The sequence below is a fragment of the Dryobates pubescens genome, chromosome 12 (assembly GCF_014839835.1).
Source record: "Dryobates pubescens isolate bDryPub1 chromosome 12, bDryPub1.pri, whole genome shotgun sequence".
Lineage (NCBI taxonomy): Eukaryota > Metazoa > Chordata > Aves > Piciformes > Picidae > Dryobates > Dryobates pubescens.
Window position 1 is genome coordinate 17,304,869 of NC_071623.1, and position 24,421 is coordinate 17,329,289.

Here is a 24,421-nt window from a genome sequence, read left to right on the forward strand (position 1 = left end):
TCTAAGCAGTGCCTTCACGTCACTTATGGTGATTAGCACTCAGCTGCGAGTAACCTGGAGGCCTCAAAGAGGGTCTGTCCCCATGTGCTCAGTGGCACAGTCCTTCATGCCTGTGTATGGTGACTCCACAGATGAAATGAAGCCACAGCTAGTTTGGACCAGTCTCTCAGCTCTCCCAGACCTGCATGGAGAACAAGGCTAACCAAAGCCCAACCCTTCTCTCTGCTGTGCTGTGAAGTATTTAGTGGGGTTGCTATAATTAAGGATCTTTGATAAGATCAGCTTATATAACCATGGTGATTAATGAAGTATGGGCACGCAAGGAGATTAGGTGAGATTACTAGCTACAGCTCTGTTCTGATGTACAAAAGTTGCCTTCTCTGATTAAATTTTTGTTGTTGTGTTTTAAATTTGTTCTCTTTCCTCATCATTGTGCCTTCTTCAGTACTCAGTACTCAGTATCACTAAGATTGGAAGAGACCTCAAAGATCATTAAATCCAACCTGTCACCACAGACCTCATGACTAGAGTAGGGAGGACAATAGTGCCCACTGCAGGCTTGAACTCACAAGCTTCCCATTAAGGGTCTTATGTGCTACCAACAAGGTGTCAAGCAGCAAGCTGGCAAAACTGTTCAAAAGGCTTGCTGGCTGTGGGTTCCTAATTATCCCTACACATGCACTATCAGCAAAATGCTTTTAACCTGAGAAACCAAGTCCTGTGCACCGACCTGGAACTCCAGGTACTTCCTTAGGTAACAGAGGCTTCTGGGCACTGGCAACAAAGAAGTGATATTTTCCAGTGAATGAACTAAGTACTTTATGTACTGAATGTGTTTCTGTGTTTGTTTCCATCTCTTTTTGTCTTTCTTTTCTGTATCCAAGTATTGCCATCTTTTGTTTCAGAACCATTTTCCTCCTTGCTCCACCTCTCTTAAATCTGGCTGTTTCCCTACCACCTTAATTTTTCTCTCACCTCTTTATCTTCAAACCAAATCTGGGTGGCACTATTTTCTCCTCACCTTGTGTTGGTTGGCATCCAGTGATGATGCTGGGCTTAATAAGGTGGACCAAAACAGAGGAGGGTTTGTAGCAACATTTAGCCCAATAGATCTAAGCAAGTTGGCACAGGGGAGTAACCTGCAGAAAGTCATTAGCCTGAACTGAACTGAGCTCTCTCAGTCTCTCCTTGTACAGAAGATGTTCCACTCTCTTCATCATCTTTGTGACTCTGCACTGGACTCTTTCAAGCAGTTCCCTGTCCTTCTTCAACTGAGGGGCCCAGAACTGGACACAATATTCCAGATGTGGCCTCACCAGGGCAGAGTAGAGGGGAGGAGAACCTCTCTCAACTTACTAATACATCCCAGAGTGGCATTGGCCTTCTTGGCCACAAGAGCACATTGCTGGCTCATGGTCAGCCTTCTGTTCACCAGGACCCCAGGTTTCTTTCCCCTACACTGCTCTCCAACAGGTCAGTCCCAAACCTGCACTGATACCTGGGGTTGCTCATTCCCAGGTGCAAGACTCTACACTTGCCCTTCTTGAATTTCATTACATTTCTCCCTGCCCAACTCTCCAGCCTGTCTAGGTCCCACAGAATGGCAGCACAGCCCTCTGCTGTGTCAGCCACTCTGCCCAGTTTGCTGTCATCAGCAAACTTGATGACAGTGCTCTCTGTGCCCTCATCCAGGTCATTGAGGAATATATTGAATAGAACTGGTCCCAGTACTGACCTCTGTTGGACTCCACTAGATACAGGCCTCCAACCAGACTCTGTCCCACTGACCACAACTCTCTGACTTCTCCCCTTCAACCAGCTCCTCACTAACCAATCATCCAGACCACATTTCCTCAGCTTAGCTGCAAGGATGCTGTGGGAGACTGTGTCAAATCCTTTGTTGAAATTAAGATAAACCACATCCACTGCAATACCATCATCTATCCACTTGGTTATGTCCTCATAAAGGGCTGTCAGTTTGGTTAAACATGACTTCCCCTTGGTAAAACCATGCTGACTGCTCCCAATGACCTTCTTATTACCTTGATATGCCTAGAGACAGCACTGAGGATAAGTTGCTCCATCATCTTTCCAAGGATGGAGGTGAGACTGACCAGTCTATAGCTACCCATGTTCTCTTCTTCTTGCTGGTTTTGAAGAGCGGAGGGACATTTGCTTTCCTCCAGTCCTCAGGCACCTCTCCTATGCCCCACAACTTACCAAAGACAATGGAGAGTGGCCTAGCAATGACTTCTGCCAGCTCCCTCAGCACCCATAGGTGCATCCCATCAGGACATCCAGATTGCACAGTCCTCATCAACCAAGGCAAACTCTTCCTTTATCCTGGCTTGCTCTGGGGCCTCAGGGGTCTAGGGCTCCTGAGAACAGCCTCTAGCAGTATAGACAGAGACAGAAAAGGCACTCAGTAGCTCTGCCTTCTTTTTATCCTCTGTCAGCAATGCACTCATCTCGTTCAGCAGTGGTACTATATTGCTTCTAGTGTTGGTTTTGTCTGCAATGTAGAAGCCCTTTTTGTTGCCCTTGATGCCTCTTGCCAGATTTAATTCCTTATCTTTCCAAGTTCAGTTGCCTCCCTGCATCCTCTGACAACAGTCTTATATTACTCCCAAGTGGCCAGACATTCCTTCCATGATCTGTAGACTCTCTTCTTCCATTTGAGTTTACCCAGCAGTTCCCTATTTAACCACACAGGTCTCCTGGATCCCTTTTTTTATTTCCTACCTGTTGGGATGCTCTTATCTTGAGCTTGGAAGTAGTCCTTGAATGTTAACCAACTATCTTAAACCCCTTTACCTTCTAGTTTCCTGTCCCACAGGAGTTCCCCTAGCAATTGCTTGAAAAGGCCAGAGTTGGCCCTCGTGAAGTCCAGCTTGATATTCTGTTTCCACCATACAAGATCCTGAACTCCACCATCTCAGGGTCACTGAAGCCAAGGCTGCCCTTAACTTTCACTGCTTCAACCAGACCTCCTTGTTAGTGAGTGTAAGATCCAACAGCACTCCTCTCCTAGTTGGTCCATCCACCATTTGCATCAAGAAGTTACCATCAATGCACTGGAGGAACCTCCTGGACTGTGGATGGCTGGCTGAGTAGGCCTTCCAGCAACTATCTGTGGAGTTAACCCCCGCCATGAGAACCAGGGCCTGTGATTGCGAGGCTGCTATCAATTGCCTGTAGAAGGTCTCATCAACTTCTTCATCCTGATCAGGTAGCCTGTAGTAGACACCCTCAACAGTATCACCCATGCTAGCCTGCCCCTTAATTCACACCCACGAACTCTCAACTCACTCTTCATCTACCCCAGGACAGAACTCAAGACATTCTAGTTGCTCTCTCACATAAAGAGCAACTCCATTGCCTTGCCTTGTCGACCTGTCTTTCCCAAAAAGGACACAGCCATCCATGGCCACATTCCAGTCACATGAGCTGTCCCACCACATCTCTGGAACTGCCACCAGATCATAACCCCTTGACAGCTCACAGATTTCTATCTCCTCCCTTGTTCCCCATGCTGCATGCACTGGTGCACAGGCATTGCAGGGAGCAAGCTGAGCATGCTGATCCTACCCTAAGTGGGCAGGAGGCCTTCTGGTCTTCCTCAGTACTAGGACACTGCCCCACTGGTACACACCCAGCTACAGCTCTATCCCCCTTTTGAATCTAATTTAAAGGTCTATGAATAAGCCCTGCTCATTATTGTCTTCGTACCCTTTTCCCCATGCAAGATAAGCCTAACCAATTTACCATCAGGCCTGGTGTCTTATAAAACCAGCTGTGATCAAAGAACCCAAAGCCCTGCCTGTGGCACCAGTCTTGGAGCCAGGTATTTATGGACTGGATTCTTCTATTCCGTCCATCCCATGTCATCACCTGCAACTGGAAGGAGGGAAAAGAAAATAGCATATGCCCCAGACCCTTTCACCGACTGTCCCAAGGCCTTGAAGCCTCAGAGTATGAGATGCAGCTTCCTCCCCACCTGTCTGGAAGATCAGTAGTGGGTGGTAGCCTGATGACCACACCAGGATGGGGAGTTTCCTAAGGACATCCTTGATTTGGGCTCCAGGAAGACTACAGACTTCCCTATGACAAGGATCAACCCAGCATATTGGGCCCTCTGTTCCCTCTAGAATCAAGTCCCAAACAACTGCAACTCCTCTCTGCTTCCTTGTGGAAGACATAGTTACATGGTTGGAAGGCCTATGTGACCATGGTAAGACCTCTGGTGTATGTTGCCTACTGTCCACAACCCCGTTAGACTGCCCACCTTCCAGCAGGGCCTCACATCTATCTCTCAGAGGCACCTAGGGAAGTGAGGTGGGTACCTGCCTTCTGCTATGGCCTTGAGCTTGCCTCCACTCACCCCTTTCATTTGGGCTTCTGTCTTCTGCCTGATACGGGCAGAACACAGGGGGCCCTGGATCCTGGGTGCTATTTGGTGGGTGCTATCACTTCTGTTGCAGGGAGGGCAGAGCCTGGCTCCCCCAGTCTATCTCCTCAAACTCCCTTGTAGTCCTCAGCCATGTCGCCTGCTGTTCGACCTTGCTCCTGAGGCGTTTAAAGAGCCCGCGGAGGCTGCGGCTCTGCCGATGTCTCGGCCGCCGCTTTGCGGAGAGCAGCCAGCTCGGGGGGGGGGGGCTCCGCTCGCCACGCGTATCCCGGCTTCGGGAAGAGAAAGACCCCGGACGCCGAGCACTGCCGCTCTGCCGAACCGCTGTAGGGGTGGTTCAGCTCCCCATGATGTCCCCAGAGGCTGACTGATCCCCGCTTATCTGTCCATAGGATCTGTCCACACTGCTCTCCTCCGGCAGATGCACTGCAGCCCTTCTTTCTGCCAACAATGGTCTGGCTGTTTTGACACAAGGGGAAGCCATCCCACTTCTCAGATAATCAGTGACAACTACACTAACACCTCTGACACCGCGTTCGTTACAAGGTCATTGACATTTCATGAATTCACACACAAAAAGACATTTTGTTTCTTGATTAATTCTTAGATACCTACATAAGGAAGAACTACCTGAAAATACTGGCTGCTATTATTATGCAAAGCACAGAGATCCCTGCCCCGGACACACCACGGCTGGCACAGGCACAGGTATTGGCAGAGGGCTGCTGTGCAGCACAGCACTCTCCTGCTCTGGTGTGCCGCAGTGACAGTCTTGTTAGCACATGCATGGCCAGGCTGAGCACATGAGGGATAGGGGACACAGTAAGAGGCAGAGGGTTATAAAGTTCTGTCAGGGATGGACTCCACTATCTCAAATGCAAGGGGCATTCTTGGTACAGAGAACTGCTGAGAAAATTAAAACCAAAATAAGAGTGGGGTATTTTTTTTGATAGTTCCATGATCTGCAAGCTGTAGCCCTAGCCCCAGGACTACTATCTCACAAAACTGAGAACAGACATTATTAGTTAAGACAACCACTACTAGAACCATTCCACAATCCACAGAGCAGAGCTCCACTCAATTTTCTCTTTCATCTTGCACTAGAGTTGAGTTTGGTATCAACTTTCACTGGAGGCATGACAAGATTTTGGTATTTCCAACATGGGAACAGTCAGTTTTGTTTGTTTTCTAATAACATGTCCAGGTCAAGTTATTTGCTATCAAGCACGGATCGCAGGGTCAGCAGACTTCAGCAACTGACTGTACATCATGTCTATGTCAAAGACACGCTCTGGAAAATGTTTCTTGCTCTCAGCAGTACACCACACAAGCTAGAGCAAAGGAAAAGCTAAAGTGAATGTATTTCTCAATGCATTTCATATAGTGAAAATACATTGTAATTCCTCAGGAAAGAAAACGTATTTCAACATATTTTAGCTGAAGACTTTAAGAAAAAATTGCTTTAAGAAAAAAGTTGCTATTGAAAGGGGTTGTCCCACTCCTTCATCACTCTTGCTCCAAACTACAGCTGCAGCAGTCCTGATCCTCCCTCCTCCTAGCACTGACGCTCACTGAACTTACTGAGCCAGTTCAGTTGCTGTATGAGCAGGAAATTACCTATGTGCAGGGTTTGGCTTCTGCCTGTTTGAGTTTAACCTTCAGTGGTAAGCCTAGGTGGGAGGCAGATCAACAGCGAGCAACTGAGGTAAGGAAAATGCATCCTCTAACACAAAAACCTTAGCGGGCATGTACACTGCAAGACAAAGCCAAGCAGCAGTACCTGTTCTTTGATAACAACATTTTCTGACTTTGCCATGAATTTTTGCTCCTAATACTCGGATCACAACTGTGAATTTGATGACAAGTCAGAGAGTGCAGGAGGAAGAAGTGAAGAGAAGTTCATGTGTCTGCATGCGGCAAAAGTTCTGTCAGAAAGCCTCTGTCATCTCAGTAAGGAGCAGTAGTGGGCAGGATAGATTTAGATCCCAAAAGACAGGACATACAGCAGTGCCAAAGAAGATTGTCCTTGTCCTGACAGGTCACAACATCTCTGAATCAGCTCAAACCAACTGAGGAATTCCAGGGGATGTTATAGAAAGCTAGACTCCCTCCATTGGGTGTTAACTATAGTCAACGCAGTGAAACACTACTAAAAATGTTGTTCTATTTTTAAAGAAGATGCATTTTAAAAACCTTTCAGAGATAGACAGAAAAACTTTCAGCTGACTTTCTCAGAACTGGACTGGCTGTTAAGTTTCAGCTGAATTGTGCTGGGGCACAATGTAGTATTTTTGCTTGCAAACAGTCCTGTGGGCTACAACTAAGGCTGTGGACACTATGTGAAGTAAAGCATATTTGTAAAAGTTTCAGGGAATCCCAAAATATCTAAGAGGGAACTTTTATATTTGAGTGCTCAGTCTTTGTTTTCAGCATCAACAGAATTGCTTTCCTGCAACAGTTTTCAGACTGGAACAGGCTTTCACATGCATTACTATTACATTTTTTAAAACTTCAATTTGCTAGGTTCAAATTTGCATCTTTTGGCCTTTAATTCCATGAAACTTCCTAGAACAACCAGAAGAGTTCTGGTACTACCTTCCACTCTGCTTTTAATTAAAAGGCACATTTTCCTTTGCAGCTTCTGCAACTTTTCCCTCCTGCAGAAGCTGCACCGTCCTGACTTTAAGCAATTACTTTATTCCAGCACTTGAAGTCAAAACAACAAAGGCCTAAATTAGGATTTCTTGACAGTGTCCTTTGTACTGACAAGTAACTGCAGAGAGAACCTTTAGCCTCCAAGCAGCATCATTCCCAACTATCATAAACTGCTCCAAATGCTGTGCCTCAGCAATCCCTTTTTAAATGCCTACCTTGGGCCATTTTTTCTCAGACTGTCCCTTGGCCATGTGCTTCAATACCCATCATAGGCTCCCAGTTTCCTTGAGCCACTGGTTAGTTCCGCTTTCTGCTGTGAGCTTACTCTGGCGAGATTGCTTCAGATGTTTCAGTACAACACTCTTGATGGCCACACCACATGGCAGCATATGAAAGTGGAATTGGGATACTTAGGCACGTATCTGGACAAGGAGGTATAGTACAGTCCAGCAATACCGACAGCTGGGAGTGTATAACAGGATTTAATCGATGCAACACTTCTGGCGAGACACACGCCAGTCTCTCTAGGTAGAAATGACTGAAGCTCCCACAGAGCTGTCTCCATCCCACCACAGGGTACTCAGTCACTGGTGGGCTGCTGCCGCCCCTCCCCAGAGCACCACCTCTCGGCGTACACAACAGCCTTTTCCCCTTTGCTCTAGCCCTGGCGGCAGCCACACACCGGCCCGGAGAACAGCACAGAGATCTCATGGCAGCAAAACCTGTTCCACCACAGCGCAGCTGCACCACCGCTCCGCACAACGCGTGCGCAGCAACGGCACCTCGTAGCTGAAGCAACTCCTCGCAGGTGGGGGTGAGTGAAACCGGCCCAGGCCGCGCCCCCAAGGAGGAGCAGTCGGCCCCGCGCGCATGCGCAAGGAGCACCGCTCCCCCCATCTCCCGCCCTCGCACGGCTTGGCAGAAGTGTTTCCGGCGCTGCGGCTGTGACGTGCGCGGTCGGCGCCGGGCTGTCCGGCGGGCGGGCGGTGGGAGATGGCGGAGTATCTGGCCTCCATCTTCGGAACAGAGAAGGACAAGTGAGTGGCCCATCCCTACTTCCCGCGCCATCCCCGCGGCTTCGGCGCCCCGGGGAGGGAGCTCAAGGGAGGCCGGAGGCGGGTGGCGCGTTCCGCGGGGCGCGAGGGCGCGCAGCGCCCGCCCGGGCGGCCTGTTCCGATCGTGGCGGTCAGCCCTTCCCCCCCCCCCCCCCAACCTTTCCCTCCTTCCCCGTGGCGGGGCCCGGCCCGTTTCTTCCACTCCCGCTTTAGGAGCCCGTGGCACCCCCGGGACCGGGACGTGCGCCTGGGCACTCCCCCCTCTCGCGCCACCACCCCGCTCTGGAACGTGGCCGCGGAGGGAGGAGGAAGCGAGGCGGGCGCCTTCCCCTCCCCCCCCTCCCCCCATCTACCCCCCCTCCCCCGCCGCCTCTCTCGGGCCCGCGGCAGCGGCCTTCTTCCCCTCCCCCCTTGCTAGAGCGCGCGTGCGCGCTGCCGGGGACGAGGAGGAAGGGTGGGGGCGCGCGCGCGCCCCTAGCCGCGTGGGGCCTGCGCGTGCCCGCGCCGCCGGCCCCGCCCATGCGCTTCCCTCTCCTCTCCCGGGCCGGGCTGGGTCTGTGCTCTTCGGGGACTTTCTTCTTCTCCTCCTCCCCTTCCCTCCCCTCACTCCCCGGCCGCCATGCGGGTGTGCCCGAACCTCGTGGCGCGTTGCCGTCCCTCGTCCTTCCTCTTCCCCACCCCCCTCCCCCTCCTGGCGGCTGCGCTTTTCTGGCGGCGGGCGGGAGCAGTCGGGGCTGTTGGGTGCCGAGCTTCCCGCCGCCACCGCCTCCTGCCAGAAAGGGCCTCTTCCCCTTTTGTTCGTGTCTCTGCGCCTCGCAGCAGCCCGAGAGCTTCCGCTCTGCTGCAAGGACAGCGACTGGTTATTTCTCCCCCCTCCCCAGGGTGCGGAGGATTTCCCCGACTGCTGCATCCTGATCCTCAGGCTTCTGCCTGCAGCCTTCCACGCGTCGGGAACGCCTCTAGTTTCTCTGGTTGTTGGAAGCGTACTTACAAAACCCTCCTATCGAAAATTTGGTCACCGTCGGCCTGACCAAACCAACGTGTTTTTCCACTCGTAAAAATGAAAGGGGGCATCGATGTGCTACTGGACTAAATTACTCTTGTCGGCCCCTGGCCGTGGGGCTTCTGTTTTCTTTCTACTTTGTAGTGCTACAAGCTGGTTCCAATTTGCTCGTCTGTCAGAAAAGCAGTATCGGCAGCCTCTCTTGAGCTCTGTTACTTAGCATCCTTTATGATAGAATGCATTGCCGTTTTAACAGTGTTAGTACGTGCCAATACAGCGAGCATGGAATTCCTGTACTGGTCTTTGTATTCAAAAAGCAAGCAGACTTCTCCAGAAAATGTGGAAATTGGAGGCAGTATTGGAAATTCTATAGTTAGGTGTTTTTTTTATTTCAGGATAGAGTTCAGAAAAGACAGTAAGTATATCGTAATTCTAAGTGTATACTTTCAAAAACGTGATGAACAGTAAGCATGTTGCAATTCTACAGTAGAATGTTTTGCTAGATATCAGCTACGCTTTAGTACTTTAATGTTTCTCCCCTCCATGAGATGATGTTGATTACACAGAATTGTGGAGAGAATTGGTGTTAACTGTGAGCTTGGGAATAATAACCTTTCTTCCAGGAAAATTCTTACATTTCACTTACTTGTATATAGCCCACCATAGTTTCTTTGCCCTTCAGAATTTTGCATTCAGTTTTCCCAGTCAAGGTAACTACGCTTCTAATGGTTTTCTGTCATCGTTCCATGTGAATTAACACTTGTGTGAGAGGTTTTTACTAGCATTCCTAAACCAGCATAGTTTTAGAGGTACTATTAGCTGGTAGTTAATTCAAGAAAAGTTTGAAGGCTTCCTTTTAAAATTATTAACTAAATTCATGGAAATGGCTTCATTAAATGAATTTGTTTTGCTTATGTGTGTTCTTTCTGTAACATGATTTTTTTCCTCTGACCTGAATTTGTTCCTAGTATTTTGGCAGTGGTGTGAGTTACCCGTGTAGTATAACTTTAAACAGATGGCTTATAAAACATGAGGTGCAACTGTGAGATTAAAACCTGGTTGTATTGCCTGAACTAGCAGGTTACATGACACAATTACATAGCATAACTCTACAGACTATTTTTCACATTATTTCCCATCACCCAGTGAAACAGATACAAAGGCAAGAATGGAGAAGTGGAAGAGTAAATCAGTAGTGATTGCTTCTGCCCATAGTGGTGTCATGAATGGGGTTTGAGCAGTGGGCAAAATGGATAAGATGACTTTTTGTAAACTAGGGGTAAAGAAGAATGGATGGATGTGAGCAGTTTTACTGAATGCCTTCCTATACTGTTTTGAATATACTTCTTATATTCTCCACATTACTATAAAGGCATTTAGAACAGATGTTGTATAGGAATGGCATCTTAATATTTTCTAATACATAACTACTTTCATATTTAATTTTATTTGCAGAGTCAACTGTTCATTTTACTTCAAAATTGGAGCTTGTCGTCATGGAGACAGATGTTCTCGGTTGCACAACAAACCAACATTTAGCCAGGTTTGTTCTCCTTTTGTTTCTCTTTCTTGTGGAAGTATATTCTTTAAAGCATAGACTCTCAGATACAAGTGAATAATAACCGAGCTCCAGATAAACTAGTTCAGTTTTGGCCCCAGTTTATATGGGTTTTTGCTCTTTTGGGGGTGTTCAGTTTACTTCTCCCAGCATTTCTAATTATCTCCTGTCACCCTTAATGGCTGCAGGAAGCGATGCTGTTGTAAGCTTGCCTGTAGTAGAGACCAACCAGTGCTAACTTTCAGGTGAGTGTGCCTTCTCAGTGGTGTTTAGGCACTTAAACCATCCCAGGTTTTTAAATCACAAACCAGGGCAGCCCGTTCCACCTATCTCAGAGGTGTGAACTTGAGCCTTTTGTACATACAATAGAAGAAAACTAATTAAAAGCAACTCATCTGTCGATACATTTGTTCTCTGACCCAGGCTCATAAGGTTCAACAGTAATTTCCATACTACTCTTGATTGTGGAAGAATTGTTTCTTAAAAACAACCTGCCTGGTTGCACATGTCTGTTGACTCGACAGATTAAGTAATCTTTGGCTATATGAATACTGTTAGAAACATGGTATGTGACTGCATGTCTGCCAGAGAGGGGAAGAAAAAAAATTAAAAACCAGGTGCAGTGGGTGATAGGGTTTTTATTATGAGCTCTGTAGTTTTCAGAAATTACATTATTGGAGAACTGTGCTTTACTTTTTTCTATCACTGCTGATTGTCAAGGTATGCAGGTAGATAGATTTCTTTGGCAGAATTGTATATGATGTAAGCAGTGTCTGAGAGTTGTTGCATTATCAGGAATTTTGCCTGCAGGGGTCAAGTTTTCGTAGCAGTGGAGTCCTATAAGTTAATTTTAGCTGACTTAAAGCAGAATTGACAAGAGTGGTGTGAGTTTGCAGAGAAATTGGGAGGCAAGTACTCGAAGTTAACTTGTGAGTGTGTGAGCAGGCAGGAGGAGGTCTACAGGAGAATGGTCTAGGTTACTGATCTATGGGGACCACTTCACTTACAGGATCAGTTTTCTACTTTTACTTTCTGGATCTCAAAGTGTATTTCCAAATTTCAAAGCTATTCTGGCTCGATGACCTACATGGAGAGCTTGCTGAAATATGATCAGTTATTTGGAGACCTGAATTTAGGTCTTTGGCTGCTAGAAAATAGTCTTCAATTAGACAACTTCAGAGTAGTCATTAAGGTTAAAACAGAAACAAACAAAAAAAACACCAAAAAGAAGCCCAACCAAAAACTGCAAAAACAAACAACAAAACCCAAACTCCATTTCTTTTCTTGTAAAAGTCCTCTGTGTGCAACAACATTTTTTTTCCTCAGTGCAGCCTTCAGCATTGCTTTAAAAGCCGCAGTTAGCAGTGCTACCTGAAGTGGGTCAGCTGGGCTTGTAAGATTCATCCAGTGATGTCTGAGGCTGCCACAACATCACACCAGGCAGCCCTGCTGTGTTGCAACATCCTTAACATACTTGGCATATGTGTAGTTAAGCCTACAGAAATCTTTATTTGTATGCATATTGATAATCAGCTGTGATAGAAAACAGAAGAACAGGTATCTTACTAATGGGAGGTTCCTGGCACAATATTTTTATCTCCTGTTGCTATTGCTGGGGCAGCTACTTTATAGAAGAGCTGTGTTAGGAGAGGTGGTGCAATCCAGGGCGATCAAATTACTACTGATCAGCAGAAACATTGTGACTGTATGCATGTTTCTGGCTCTCTCCAGTCCTAGGCTAAAACATAGTTTAGACCTGGGCCGTGGAAGCACAAAGCTTTGGTTGGTATGACCCATACCCACTATAAAATGATCATGTGGTTTTCAATGTGATGCTCTGAATTTTTTTTACCTGTTAAGGGGGCAGCATATGTAGGTATGACATTGCTGGTCCTTTGACTTCCTTAAGCTCTGAATTCTTACTGTGACTAATAATAATGTGTAAACTAAAATTATTTGGGGGTTGCGATTCGTATTGACTAACATTGAGCTTGTATTTTAAGTAATCAGATTTCAATTTTTGAGCTGCTTACAGTGATATGGACATTTGGAGTTTTTTTGTAATATTAGTTTACTAACTTAAACATGGTTTGTTTTTTCAGACAACTTGATTTTAAGAAGAACGGTACAAATGTAAGGTTTCAAGTCTGCCTGGGCTAATTCTTCAAGTAAAAAGCAGAAGGGCTAAAAGGATATTGTCCTTATTTGAAGGATCGGAAACATGTGAACCTATGATGCTATTATATTATTTAAACAGAAATTCCACCAAGAAATTCTTGATGCACAAAACGAGACGTAGCTCTTACCTGAAAACCTTACTGTCTGGTGTAACGTTTTAGACTCTGTGGCGTTATGTATGACATGCTGTGCACATAACACTTTTTTTTTTCTCCACCACACTCCCCCCGCCCCCCACTGCCCAAGACTCACAATAATGGATCTGGTCTTGAAAGTTAGGCATCTCCATAATACCATGGTTCAGGTTACTGTGCCTCGCAACTCCCATTTTGAGGATAGCCATTGAGACAAACGCAGCTCTTTCTTGGTGGTTAATTAAAACTGTTTTCATAATATGATGGTCTGGATGCAATTTGGAAGATATTCTGCAAATACGAGAGGAATTCTTTAAGAATAAAATATTACTTTTAGCTGTTTGCAAGCAAAAGTTGTCTCTTTGCAATTGTCTATTATATGCACAGCAGCCAGTAGAATTCCCCTTTTTATTTTTTTTCCCCGCAGACCATCTTGATTCAAAACATCTATCGTAACCCCCAAAACAGTGCACAGACGGCTGACGGCTCACACTGTAAGTCCCACAGTTGGAGAAATTTTTTTAAAGAATGGTGTTAAAGAGCCCACTCCTAATTATGAGAAAATAATGTTGGCTTCTGAGCTGCTGACATAAAGCTGTTGCAAACAGGACAAGTGACGGAACTCTCCTTGCGCACAGATCAAGAACTTGGCAAATGTGTGCGGTTCAGAATGTAGAACTGACTGCATAAATTGGACTCGATGCAGGCTCACTTGTGCTGCAAAGTGAAGCTTACATTCTTAGTAACACTGCAGACATTTCTCAAATTCTTGATGTAACAAAAGAAAAAGCACCCCAAAACCAAATAAATAGGTGTATACATGATGTACGGTAAGTTTCCCAAAACTTGAGGTTTTTCTTCATCTTAACTTTTTAAGGAAAATGGAGATTTCATGTTATGCTGTAATTATTGTATTGCTTCCTTTTGTGGGATTTTGCTATTAAGAAACAACTCGGTAAAATCAAATTCAAACAAGTTGTAATTTGAATACTGTGTTTGGAAGCCATCTGTTGCATGTCTGCCTGAAACCATGCATAGTAACACTGGTGAATAAAAAAACCCAAATACAATAATGAAGTATCATGAGATCTCCATTGCTTTACAGTGTTAGGTTGATTCAGAAAGGTCACCATCTCAGTGAAAGTTCTCCTTCTAGGGAGAGAATAACCACCTCTCTTTCAGCACAGACTCGGCTAAAGCGACCCTAAAGGAAACCGGTTTCTTGTTAAAATTATTTTCCATAATATAAAGTTGTTGCGTTTTGTATTTCAGACCATTGCCCTCTTGAACATTTACCGTAACCCTCAAAACTCTTCCCAGTCTGCTGACGGTTTGCGCTGTAAGTTCATACAAGTTCCTTCACTGGTTCCCTGGGCTTGATTGTCAGAGCTCAGTGTCGACTTAAGCTGGTCTACCATTTTAGTTTAACAGATCAAACTGACCACGTTTCATTAAATTGTGTTCAAAACAAACACACCAAAAAAGAAACCAAACCAAAAATACCATTATTTTTTTTTTCCTGTCCCTACTCCCAAAACTATGGGGAGAATCTCTACCATCTGTTCTAAAAGAGTTTAAATTGTTCTTCCCCTGTAAAGCAGTCTTGGTTGCACTGCTTTCTTTCCTCTTCCTTTCTCCCCGCCTGTTGGCTGCATCCTAGGGATGCTTTTCTGTATGTTTTATGCTGTCCCTTAGATTACAGTGTCTAAAAGAACAGGACAGTGACCCCCTGACTTCACCCAGAACGTTTGTCCTGCTCTGTAAATGTTAAAGAGAACTTTCATTTGAAACTTTTCAGACTGCATGCAGAAACTTGTCCTAGGTTAATGCAGCTTCCATTTAGAATCTACTTTGTAAGAATACTCTGACAAATGCTTCCTTTCTGGCAGCTGTCCTTTTTGGATAGGTGCATGCTTCAGATTCCTTCCATGCTTCAAAAATTCAAATTCCAAACCCAATATATCTTTATAAGTATTTTTGAGGAGGGGAAGGCATTTGGGTATGGTCATGAAGTAATTTAATGGCTCCTGGTGAGGTAGGAATGGGTATTAAAAGAAACACAGCTACTGTGAGACTGGCAGAAGTTTAAATGATCATGATTGTTGATCGGCGATTACTGATACTGTGGTTGAATCATCAACAATAGAACAAGATTTTTTTTTTAAATAGTCATAATTTCAGAACCAAAAAGGATTGGTGTTATTTTCTAACTAATATTTCTTGTTGAAGTGAATATTGACTGTGTGGTAATAAAGCTTTGTTTGGCTTTTTTTTTTTTTTTTGAATGTTGTATTCTAGACTAGTTCAGATTAGTTACCAGCTTTTGATTAGACATACTTTGTGAAATCAGCCACTTTAAAGTCAACACTGTCTCTTCTGCTTCTAAAAGTAGTAGTGGCCCAATTAAGTAATTAGAGAGTTTTGTCACACAATCAAGCTAGATGCATAATGACCTACATAATTTTGTTTAGATGCTTAAACAGTTCTGTTGGTTTGTAGGTGTTCTTGTTGCAGATGTTCAGTAGTGAATGCTGTGTCAGCAAACCAAAAAACACACAGTTGGGTATTTCCACTCTGTTGCTAAATCACCGATGCGCTGGTAACTAATTTGCACAAAGTTACGGCAGATTGGTCTGTGGAGCTGTTTAGATTGTACAGCTGCAAGAGTCTTTGGACAGATTTTCTAGTGCTCTAAATACCGGTATCCAGCTCCAGTGTCTCTTGACAAGCTCTGTAAGAGAGCCTGACTGTACCTTCTGTGGTAGAGCTGGAGCTCTGTTACCAGTAGGCTTGCTGAAATCTCTGGCTCCTTGGTTTTTTGATATTTGTCCCTACTTCAGTACTGCATGTATTTTAAATGGATAACTTGGGTAGCTATTTAATGCTTCTGTTGTTGCTTAACTGTCTTCCTTTCTATTGCCGTCGTAGAGGATTAACCTTAGTTTTGAACAGCAATAGTTTTCCTGAGTAATTAGTAATTGGGCTTGTCAAGGTTTAGATACCGATAGCCCTGGAGTATGGATGTTTGTAAAGCTTGTGCGTATGTGTACTTTACTTCCCACTTCAGAAGGACATTTAAGTAGTCATTAACTAACTGTTATGATCTCCTAACTTGATTAATGGAATCTCCTTAAAAGTTTTTAGCACTTGTCCAGCTGGTAAAAAGTAGTGATTCCCAGTGTGGCTTAGTGAGCCCCTGTCCAGTGCGTTTTAAAAAAACAACCCAACCCAATAGACAAAACAAAAACAACCCCAGACCTTTAGGTAGGTACTAGTAAGCTCTTACCAGTGGCATTGGTAGAACCTTGGGAATATAGTTAAGCATTAAACTATCTAAGCCTACTGGTTTAATGTTTGCTATTCCTTAATTTGTTGCATAACCACAGGGAAGAAGAAAGTTCTTGGAAGCAAACATCTTTCAATTGCAAAAATGTTGTTAGTATAAATTACATAACAAGTGCCCTATGCGCTTCTTCAGGAGGTGACCTGGGTGGAAGAAAAGTAATTGCACTTACAGAGTGTGGCTGGTTAATATTAAAGTCTTGGAAGAAGAATGTAAAGTTTGTCCAGTGGCAATATTAGCCAAAAAGGCCTGAGCCCAAAGCATCTCTTTTTCTCGCAGCATCGTGAAGTGGGGAAAAAAAAAAAACCAAAACAACCCAAAACCAAAAAAACAGCTTTGTTGGCTGCGTTTCTTGGCTTTCACATTCGGCAAACTATAACAGTAGCATCTGTAATTTAAAGGCGAGAATATTTTTCTAGCATGAAATACAGGCTTCATTTTAAAACTGCTCCACTTTATCTTAATAAACCACTGAACTGCTAAGAGCTAATATGTTAGATTTTAACATACACAGCTTAATGGAGTTTGGAATACTGTAGACTGGAAAAAATAAATTCATTTTTATATACCAAATGCTTCGAAAAATCAGCCAAACTTGCATCGTTTTCTAGAGCAGCAGGCAAGCAGTGCTCATTTGTAAATTCCAGCTTGGAACTTGAAAACCATGTAACCTGAACACGTGACTGGCTTGTCTTGCACTAAAAGGTATTACGCAGGACTACACAAATATTCAGTGATACTTAAACTAGAAAACTGCTTTTGATTGCAAAGCCTTATAGTGCCCTTCTTTGAGGGCACTGAAATGCCACACTTTTCCCAGTGTCTGTTTTGAGTAAATTTTAAAAGAATTCTGGGCAATGGTAGATTGTGAACTCTCAGGTTGTAATGTAGGTGCTGGAGAGCTTGACATCTTAAAGTTCTGCCTATTAAGACAAGGAAAACTAAATTGTAATTGTCTTTTAAAATACACAAATGTTCAAAGCACTTGCCTTCTGTTTAGGTAAAATTAGAGACTGGGACTGTACATTAAACTTAAGTGATACTTCAAAGTAATTCCCCTTTAAATTTGTGGTGCAGAAGTTTGGCTCTGATTAAAACTTGTTTTAATTTGGTCATGTCAGTAATGTCTTGACGTAAACTTTGGGGACTCAAAGCTCTTCACACACAAGTATTTTTAATATTACTGTTAGTTAGCTCCATGCTATATGGTGTCTTTAATGCTCCAGATGGCCTCTGTAGATTGTTTGTAGTGTGATCAAAATGTCTTCTTCCTTATCTATAGGCTCTAATCGATATGAATCTCAATTTCTTATAGGTGCCGTGAGCGATGTGGAGATGCAGGAACATTACGATGAATTCTTTGAGGTACGTAAAAGATGCTCAAAATGTATGAAAGCATATGTGGGTTTGTCAGCCTGTGAGTTGGATGTGTTCAGTGCATAGCACAGTCAGATGGTTTGTTTCTGCAGCTGTTCCTATAAAACTTACCAGGAAATACTTAGCTCTGGAAGTTCTGTAACCTTTGATTAGTTTGGCCTTAACTCTTACTGTTTGTCATAGACTGCTTAAATCAGCAATTAAGGGTCATAGTGTTTTCATAATTTCCTGTATATTGAAAATATAACTTAATTATTTGTATAGAATCAAACTACAACTGTGGCATCGTGACTTAGCTGTAGTATTTTCAGTGTCTCCTGTATTCTGTGAATACTGTACGCATAGTGCTTTCCATAGCTTTTTATTGTATCCTGTGACCTGTACTTAGAGATGGACACAGTATAGGCCAATCAGAATTGTGAAAAAAAATAATCTTTACAGCTAAATACAACAGTTCTGTACTTAAAACCAGTGCGCTGCAAACTTTTAATTGGTTGATTTGTGCTTAGGAGGTCTTCACAGAAATGGAAGAAAAATACGGTGAAGTGGAGGAGATGAACGTTTGTGATAACCTTGGCGATCATCTAGTTGGAAATGTATACGTAAAGGTAGGATAAAGAGACGTTTTTGTCCTCAAAAGAGATGGTATTTATTGATGTATACTTTTAAAAGCTACTGAATGCTTGTAGATTCTGCAAGAGTAGCTCTCCAGGATATTAGTTTCTCTCCAACTTCACAGCATAAACATTAATAGATGAAGAAATGATGAGAAGCTTTCTTTGTAGTCAAAATCTGTGCCATTTATATAGATAAACACTTAATTTTACGTTGTCAAATGCATGATCAACACTGCTGGACTGTTTACTTTGCCAGGTTTAATTTAACAGAATCACAGAAACATTCATGTTGGAAAAGACTGATAACCTTGCTCTACAAGGTTCCTCCCTAAACCAGATCCTCAAGCACCACATCCAAACAACCTTTAAACACATCCAGCATTGTGACTATGTCACTGGGCAGCCTGTTCCAATGCTTGACCACTCTCTCTGAAAAAATTTTTCATACTGTCCAGTCTAAACCTCTCCTGTTGCAGCTTGAGGACATTGCCTCTTGTTCTATTGCTAATTACCTGTGAGAATGGAATTTGGGATCTGTCTTCCCTTTACGCTGGCTTTTAAGCACTTTGTAATGGACAGAGGATTGTTAGCAAGAAAATGTTTATTTTCAACAGTTAAATTTATTTTCTATCTTTGCAGTTAAACCAAATGTCTTGCAACCCAAGTTATATTGGGCAGTAGTTGGAGAGTTTCTGGTGCAAAGCAGAGCACTTAGGTTTAGCTGTTAAAAAGCATTTGTATGTTCAGAACAAGGAGCATAAAGTTGTCGCCTGCAGGATTTTTGTGTACACTGTCTTGGAAGATGTGTAAAAGAGTTTTAATTGTTTGGGGTTTTTATATATATTTTTATTGTTCATTCCCTTAACCAAAAAATACTGTCCTACCTAAAATTCTCAGCAGTGTAGGTCATCAGAAATAAAAGGGGTTTTAAAATTTGCAAGTTATGAATAGGAATTTCAAATTTGAGTTTTGCATCCATCATAAAACTGGATCAGATTTTTGCAAATTCCCACTTACATGGAGGAGAGCTTCAGTTCTCATGCAGTTTCTTTCATATGTTTAGAAAAGAACACATTTGGAGCAGTAATGTTCTAGAAAGTACTCTTAAGCATTCTCTTTGATTAAAGGTGTATTAAGCCATCATATCTTCTCATACAAGCCACAAAACTGGAAAGATCAAACAGCAGATAATTAAGATAAAATGTGTTTTAATTAGCTTTGAGTCCTGGTCCTGCTTTTGTTTATTCTCTATATACAACCTGAGTGAATGTTAACTTTACTTTCAGTTTCGCCGTGAAGAGGATGCAGAAAAGGCTGTGATTGACCTGAACAACCGCTGGTTTAATGGACAGCCCATTCATGCTGAGCTTTCACCTGTGACTGATTTCAGAGAGGCCTGTTGTCGTCAGTATGAAATGGGGTAAACACTGACTTGCTCTTTGCCTATGACGGTATCTTTGAAATGCTTGCACAGACAGGGTGGGTGCTTGGGTGCGGCTTTCGTGTGGCTTAATATAGAAAGAAAACCACTCTTGTTAATGTTAGTGTCCAAGGCCTGCATTCAACTGCTTGGCTTCTGCCATAGTTTTAGGATATTGATCTAGGAATGAGTTGGTGTCAGTAATTGGTACTTGCAATTCACTGGTTTTAATGTTAGAGGTGATCAGCTATTACATGACTAGAGGACCAGTAGAGCTTGGGCAAGCTTATACAGTGTAAAGCTGAGATTTCTAACTGTCTCATGAATTCTGTTTCAGGGAGTGTACACGAGGAGGTTTCTGCAACTTTATGCATTTGAAGCCCATTTCTCGAGAGCTAAGACGTGAGTTGTATGGACGTCGTCGTAAAAAGTAAGTTTACTTTCAAACACAATGGAAGCATGTAAATCAAGGAGCAGTTGCTGAAAGTTTTGAAGCCAAATCTTTTAAACTGGCTTGCTTTTCCTTAGACAGCTTAATGATGCATGCCAGTGACAGAGCATCAAGTGACCAGTTGTGGTGCTGCTTGCTCTGTGGTGCTATGGATGTTGAATGTTTATACAGCTTTAAAAGAAAACAGGGTTAAAGGAAGAGGATGTTCACTGAGTTACTAAGTACATGGAATGTATTTGTGGTTGAAATGTCCAAACTGCAAACAGTTAGAGGCAGACATTATTTGGGATAAGTGCTTGTTCTCTCTTTTATTTTCTTCTAAATGTAGTTGCTTGTGGCCACTGTTAGAAGCAGGCTACTGGGCTAATGGGAATTCTGACAGGATCAGATTGGCTGCTTTCAGTGTTATGCAATCAAGGGTATCTGTAGGTCAAATAAAGCAGTTTTGTAGGTTTCTTTCTATCACAGAAGGAGCCTAGGATCATGAATGTGTTTTTCCTAGAAGGGTTTCTAGTTGGCAGTGTCTTTGAGGGTGAATTTAACTTAGGAAAATGTGGATTGTGTTGCTTAGGCACCCATATTTATGCCTAAATACCTACCGAAATACCTCAATCAGTAGTACCTTAAATAAAAGTGCAAACTTTCAAGGAGTTTGAGTACTTTATGAAAAAGGCAAATTACGCTCTCTAACTGGCTTTTGTGATTATTTTTATGAACCTGAATCTCTGACTTAGTAACTTTTAATTAAAAGGTATCACCTTTTATTGCAAGAAATGTAAGATGTGTGTGTTTGGCTTTGGAATGGGGTTCTTTTACATATACCTCAATTTCAGTCTCTGTTAAAACAAGAGAGCTGAATCCTCCATGCAGTTTTCTTATTTTTCCTACTTCAATTCTTCATGAAACTAAAGCTGGCAAAGGTTAGCAGTAAGGGTTGATGGGGGGAAAAAAAATCATTCTTGTGTCAGTGGGGTTTCATGGGTAGATAGTATAGACTAGATTGACCTGAAAGTAATTTTACACAGAATGATTTTAATAGCCCAGGGCAGTTCAGTGTGTGCAAGAGTTATGTATGTGTGTCTATCAGTAAAATTTGTCACAACACATGCTCCCAACCCAAATTCATTCACCATAGAGCAATAGTCTACAAATATAGGACTTGTACTATTTGCTTCCTTGAGCTTTTAGTTCTGCTGTGATTCCTGTGCCCTTTAAAAACTACTGGTTGCACATCTTATCAAATCAACTTCTCTAAAATGCTTCAAAATATTCAGGCCACTCTTTCCCTTGACAAGTACCATGTAAACTTTAAATCCATAGTAGATGCCTTAACAGTACAGTCTGGATGACTTTAGCTTTCTTCCTGAATTCATGTCATCAGGCTCAGGCAAGGAAGATTATTTGCAAATGCTTCTGGAATGGGGGGAAGGGGAAGAGTGGTGGAAGGAAAGAAAAAACAAACAAACAAAACCCCACCAAGTTGTAATTGCCAATTAACACAACTGATTTAATAGGAAAGGACTTAGAAACAGCTGTAGGCTTTTGCAGTGTGTTGTTAAGAGCTATTCATAGCTGCAAAAGCAGGTGTCCCTTTCTCTTGCTTCTTTAACAGCTGTGTAACTGTTTGGTTCTTCTGCATGCCTCAGTCCTTAAGTTTTGCATATCCGTTATAATGAGTGACTGGCAGCAAAGAGTTGAGGCTTTTAGCAGTGTGTGTTGAGTCCTTGTGTTCTGTTCAGTTTGTAAATAGATGGCTTGGCAGCCTGAGTGCCAATTTACCAATCCTCCTAATGCCACGTTGTCTTTCTTCTCCTTCATTACTTAAATTCTTAAGTGTTCTGCTGTGTGGTACTGTAAGTGAATGGCTGGGTGGGATGAAACACTAAAATGTTCACACTTTCTTTGAAGGCATAGATCCAGGTCAAGGTCCCGTGAACGCCGGTCTAGATCCAGAGATCGTGGTCGTGGAGGTGGTGGTGGTGGAGGAGGACGCGAACGTGATAGGAGGCGATCAAGAGATCGTGAAAGATCTGGTCGATTCTGAGCCATGCCATTTTTACTGTATGTCTGCTAGAAAGTGTTGTAGTTTGACCAAACAAGTTCATAATGAGATTTTTTTTAAAGATGGGCTTCTGAATAAAAAATTTGTAGTGATACAGTATTCTTTGTGTAACTTGTTTCTTGTGGGGGGAGTCTTTTTAACTGTCATTCCTCTATCTTGACAAATACATGGATTAACTATGCCTGAGGGAAAGGTGGTAAATGTGTTGGAGGAGCGCCGGTTTGGGTTTGTGGTTGTTTGGTTTGGTTTTTTTTTCTTTCCCCCTTTGTTTGGTTTTTTTTTTTGGGTTTGATTTTTTTTTGGTTGGTTGGGGTTTTTTTATTCGGATATAATTTGAACTGTTGATGAAAATGTGTGTATATAATATAAAATATTATATACATAGTAAAAATAATATACTGCTTAAGAAACAGTTACATAAGTTTCCCTTTTCTGCTATGCTGTCTGCTTATTTAGGTTAGTTTAGGCACATTTAAAAGGAAGGCTGTGCGAAATGCATTTATTTACCAAGTAGAAACGCTTAGTTACAAAAAAAAAATGTATGTTTGTTTGTTACCAGAAGTCTGTGCTCTGTCTATCAATGTGACTGTGGCATTTACAATAAATCCAATTTCTTGATGTAAAATCTAAAGCCTATTTTCTAAGCACTCTGGAGTAGTTGAGTCGCTACTCCTGGCTGTGCCAGAGTTCATAATTCAATTTTTGGTGGTTTTTTCAGACTAAATTCTTTGCCTTTGACTGGAAAGAAAGTTGCTTAGTGCACTGTGGGGAAAAAAAGATTTTTATTGCAATTATTTGTAGCAGGCAGTTGAAGTTTAAAAAGAAACTGCTCCATGCAACATGGTACAAAGGATCTGTTGAAGGACATACAAGGTCCAAATCTCTGAGACTGATAATTTTGTTTTTTGGTGGGGTTTTTTTCACTTTTATGTTCTCTTACCTGTCATTTAATGAAAGGCATTTTGTTAGTGTCCAAGGTCATAGGAAACTATGGCAGATGGTAGTGGAAAATGTTTTTTTTTTTTTTTTCCCACCTTCACTTGCTTTCTGATCTTCTGAAGTGTGATAAAAGCTAATGCCTACATAGAAGTTTCTTCTCAAACAAGACCTCTTTCTGTCTTGAGTTTTAATTGAATTGCACGATAGCTATAGATCATAGGTTGTGTATTTCTGAAGGAGATAAAGTTCTAATTGAAACGTTGCTGGAGCATCTTGAAAGAATTTGTACATGACTGACTGGCAGTCTAACTTTGTCTGCTTTTATTGAAAGTAATGTTTTGGTCTGGTCAAGTTCCTGCAAGATAGAACTTCATATACATGATACTATATAAGGCAGTACAGCTTTCTAATGGGGGAGAGAATTTACTAGTGTGTTTTGAGTTCTGAGTCAGCTTGCTGAATGATAAATCTGCTCCTTGATTCTACTTTTTTAAATGAAAGAAATTGGATATTGGAAGCATTAGACAGCCAGATTAAGAAACCAGTTTGCCTCCAAAAGCACTCACTGGAACTTGGAGCTGGCAAAGAAACCAGTATTTTTAAAAGCAGCTTTTCTAAATGGATCTGCTTTGCCTTTTATACCAATTCAATTTGAATCACTGGGTATTTTGGCCACCCAAATTACTGGCAAAGTAAATTCCACAAACTTCAAAGGAATGCATCACTCTTGTGTGAAGTTGGCTTCACTGCTTATGTTTTGTTGCAGTTGTTGTAAGTTCATACATCAAATTATGCCTTTTTTTTTCCCCCACTGGAAGAAATTTAGCAGTGTCTGGCACTAAATGGCTGAACTGAAACCTGTGATATTTCTGCTAGACGTGAATTTAACATTGATAATTCAGTTCCCACAGATTACAGGATATGAATCCAGCTCCCTTTCTTCAGTGAGGTTTAGGATTATTGGGGAACTGATTAAAATCTCAAAAAGGTGAGGAGTCTTTCTGGTTTTAAAGAAGCTTCTACCATAATGTGGACTATGTAACAAGGGTTAGGATTGTTTTTACGCATACACAAGCTGATTTGCTGTATAAGCAAGTTAGTTTTGAACTAGTATAAGGGTGTCTTGTTAATGGCTTTCATTGGTTTATCTGAAGTCTGCTAAACTGCAGGTATATTTTTGCATGGACAGACAGCGGGTTGATTTCGCCCTCTTCCCAATGT

At 42.7% G+C, this 24,421-nt stretch overlaps 1 protein-coding gene across 5 annotated transcripts; it reads left to right on the top strand.

Annotated features, from left to right (window-relative positions):
• The first annotated feature begins 7,993 nt into the window (after positions 1–7,993).
• U2AF1 (U2 small nuclear RNA auxiliary factor 1) lies at positions 7,994–22,531 on the top strand. Of its 5 annotated transcripts, XM_054165738.1 has the most exons (11): positions 8,017–8,100; positions 9,000–9,536; positions 10,577–10,664; positions 10,868–10,924; positions 12,782–12,812; positions 13,419–13,485; positions 17,650–17,699; positions 18,221–18,319; positions 19,615–19,748; positions 20,086–20,178; positions 22,108–22,531. In XM_054165738.1, exons 2-11 carry the CDS (start codon positions 9,350–9,352, stop codon positions 22,241–22,243), a joined length of 942 nt encoding a protein of 313 aa, XP_054021713.1. In that variant the 5' UTR covers positions 8,017–8,100; positions 9,000–9,349; the 3' UTR covers positions 22,244–22,531. The 5 variants fall into 5 exon arrangements, with proteins under 5 accessions (XP_054021714.1, XP_009904118.1, XP_009904117.1 ...); XM_054165739.1 differs by lacking the exon at positions 9,000–9,536 and having other exon boundaries at positions 7,994–8,100; positions 22,108–22,529; XM_009905816.2 differs by lacking the exons at positions 9,000–9,536; positions 10,868–10,924; positions 12,782–12,812 and having other exon boundaries at positions 7,994–8,100; positions 22,108–22,529.
• Positions 22,532–24,421: the final 1,890 nt, after the last annotated feature.

Excerpts from the sequence above, each read along its gene's own strand:
- U2AF1 (XM_054165738.1), top strand. The coding sequence starts at position 9,350 with ATGATAGAATGCATTGCCGTTTTAACAGTGTTAGTACGTGCCAATACA. Across the intron at positions 10,925-12,781 it reads CAACCAGTGCTAACTTTCAG|ACAACTTGATTTTAAGAAGA; the intron begins GTGAGTGTGCCT and ends TTGTTTTTTCAG. Across the intron at positions 12,813-13,418 it reads TTAAGAAGAACGGTACAAAT|ACCATCTTGATTCAAAACAT; the intron begins GTAAGGTTTCAA and ends TTTTCCCCGCAG.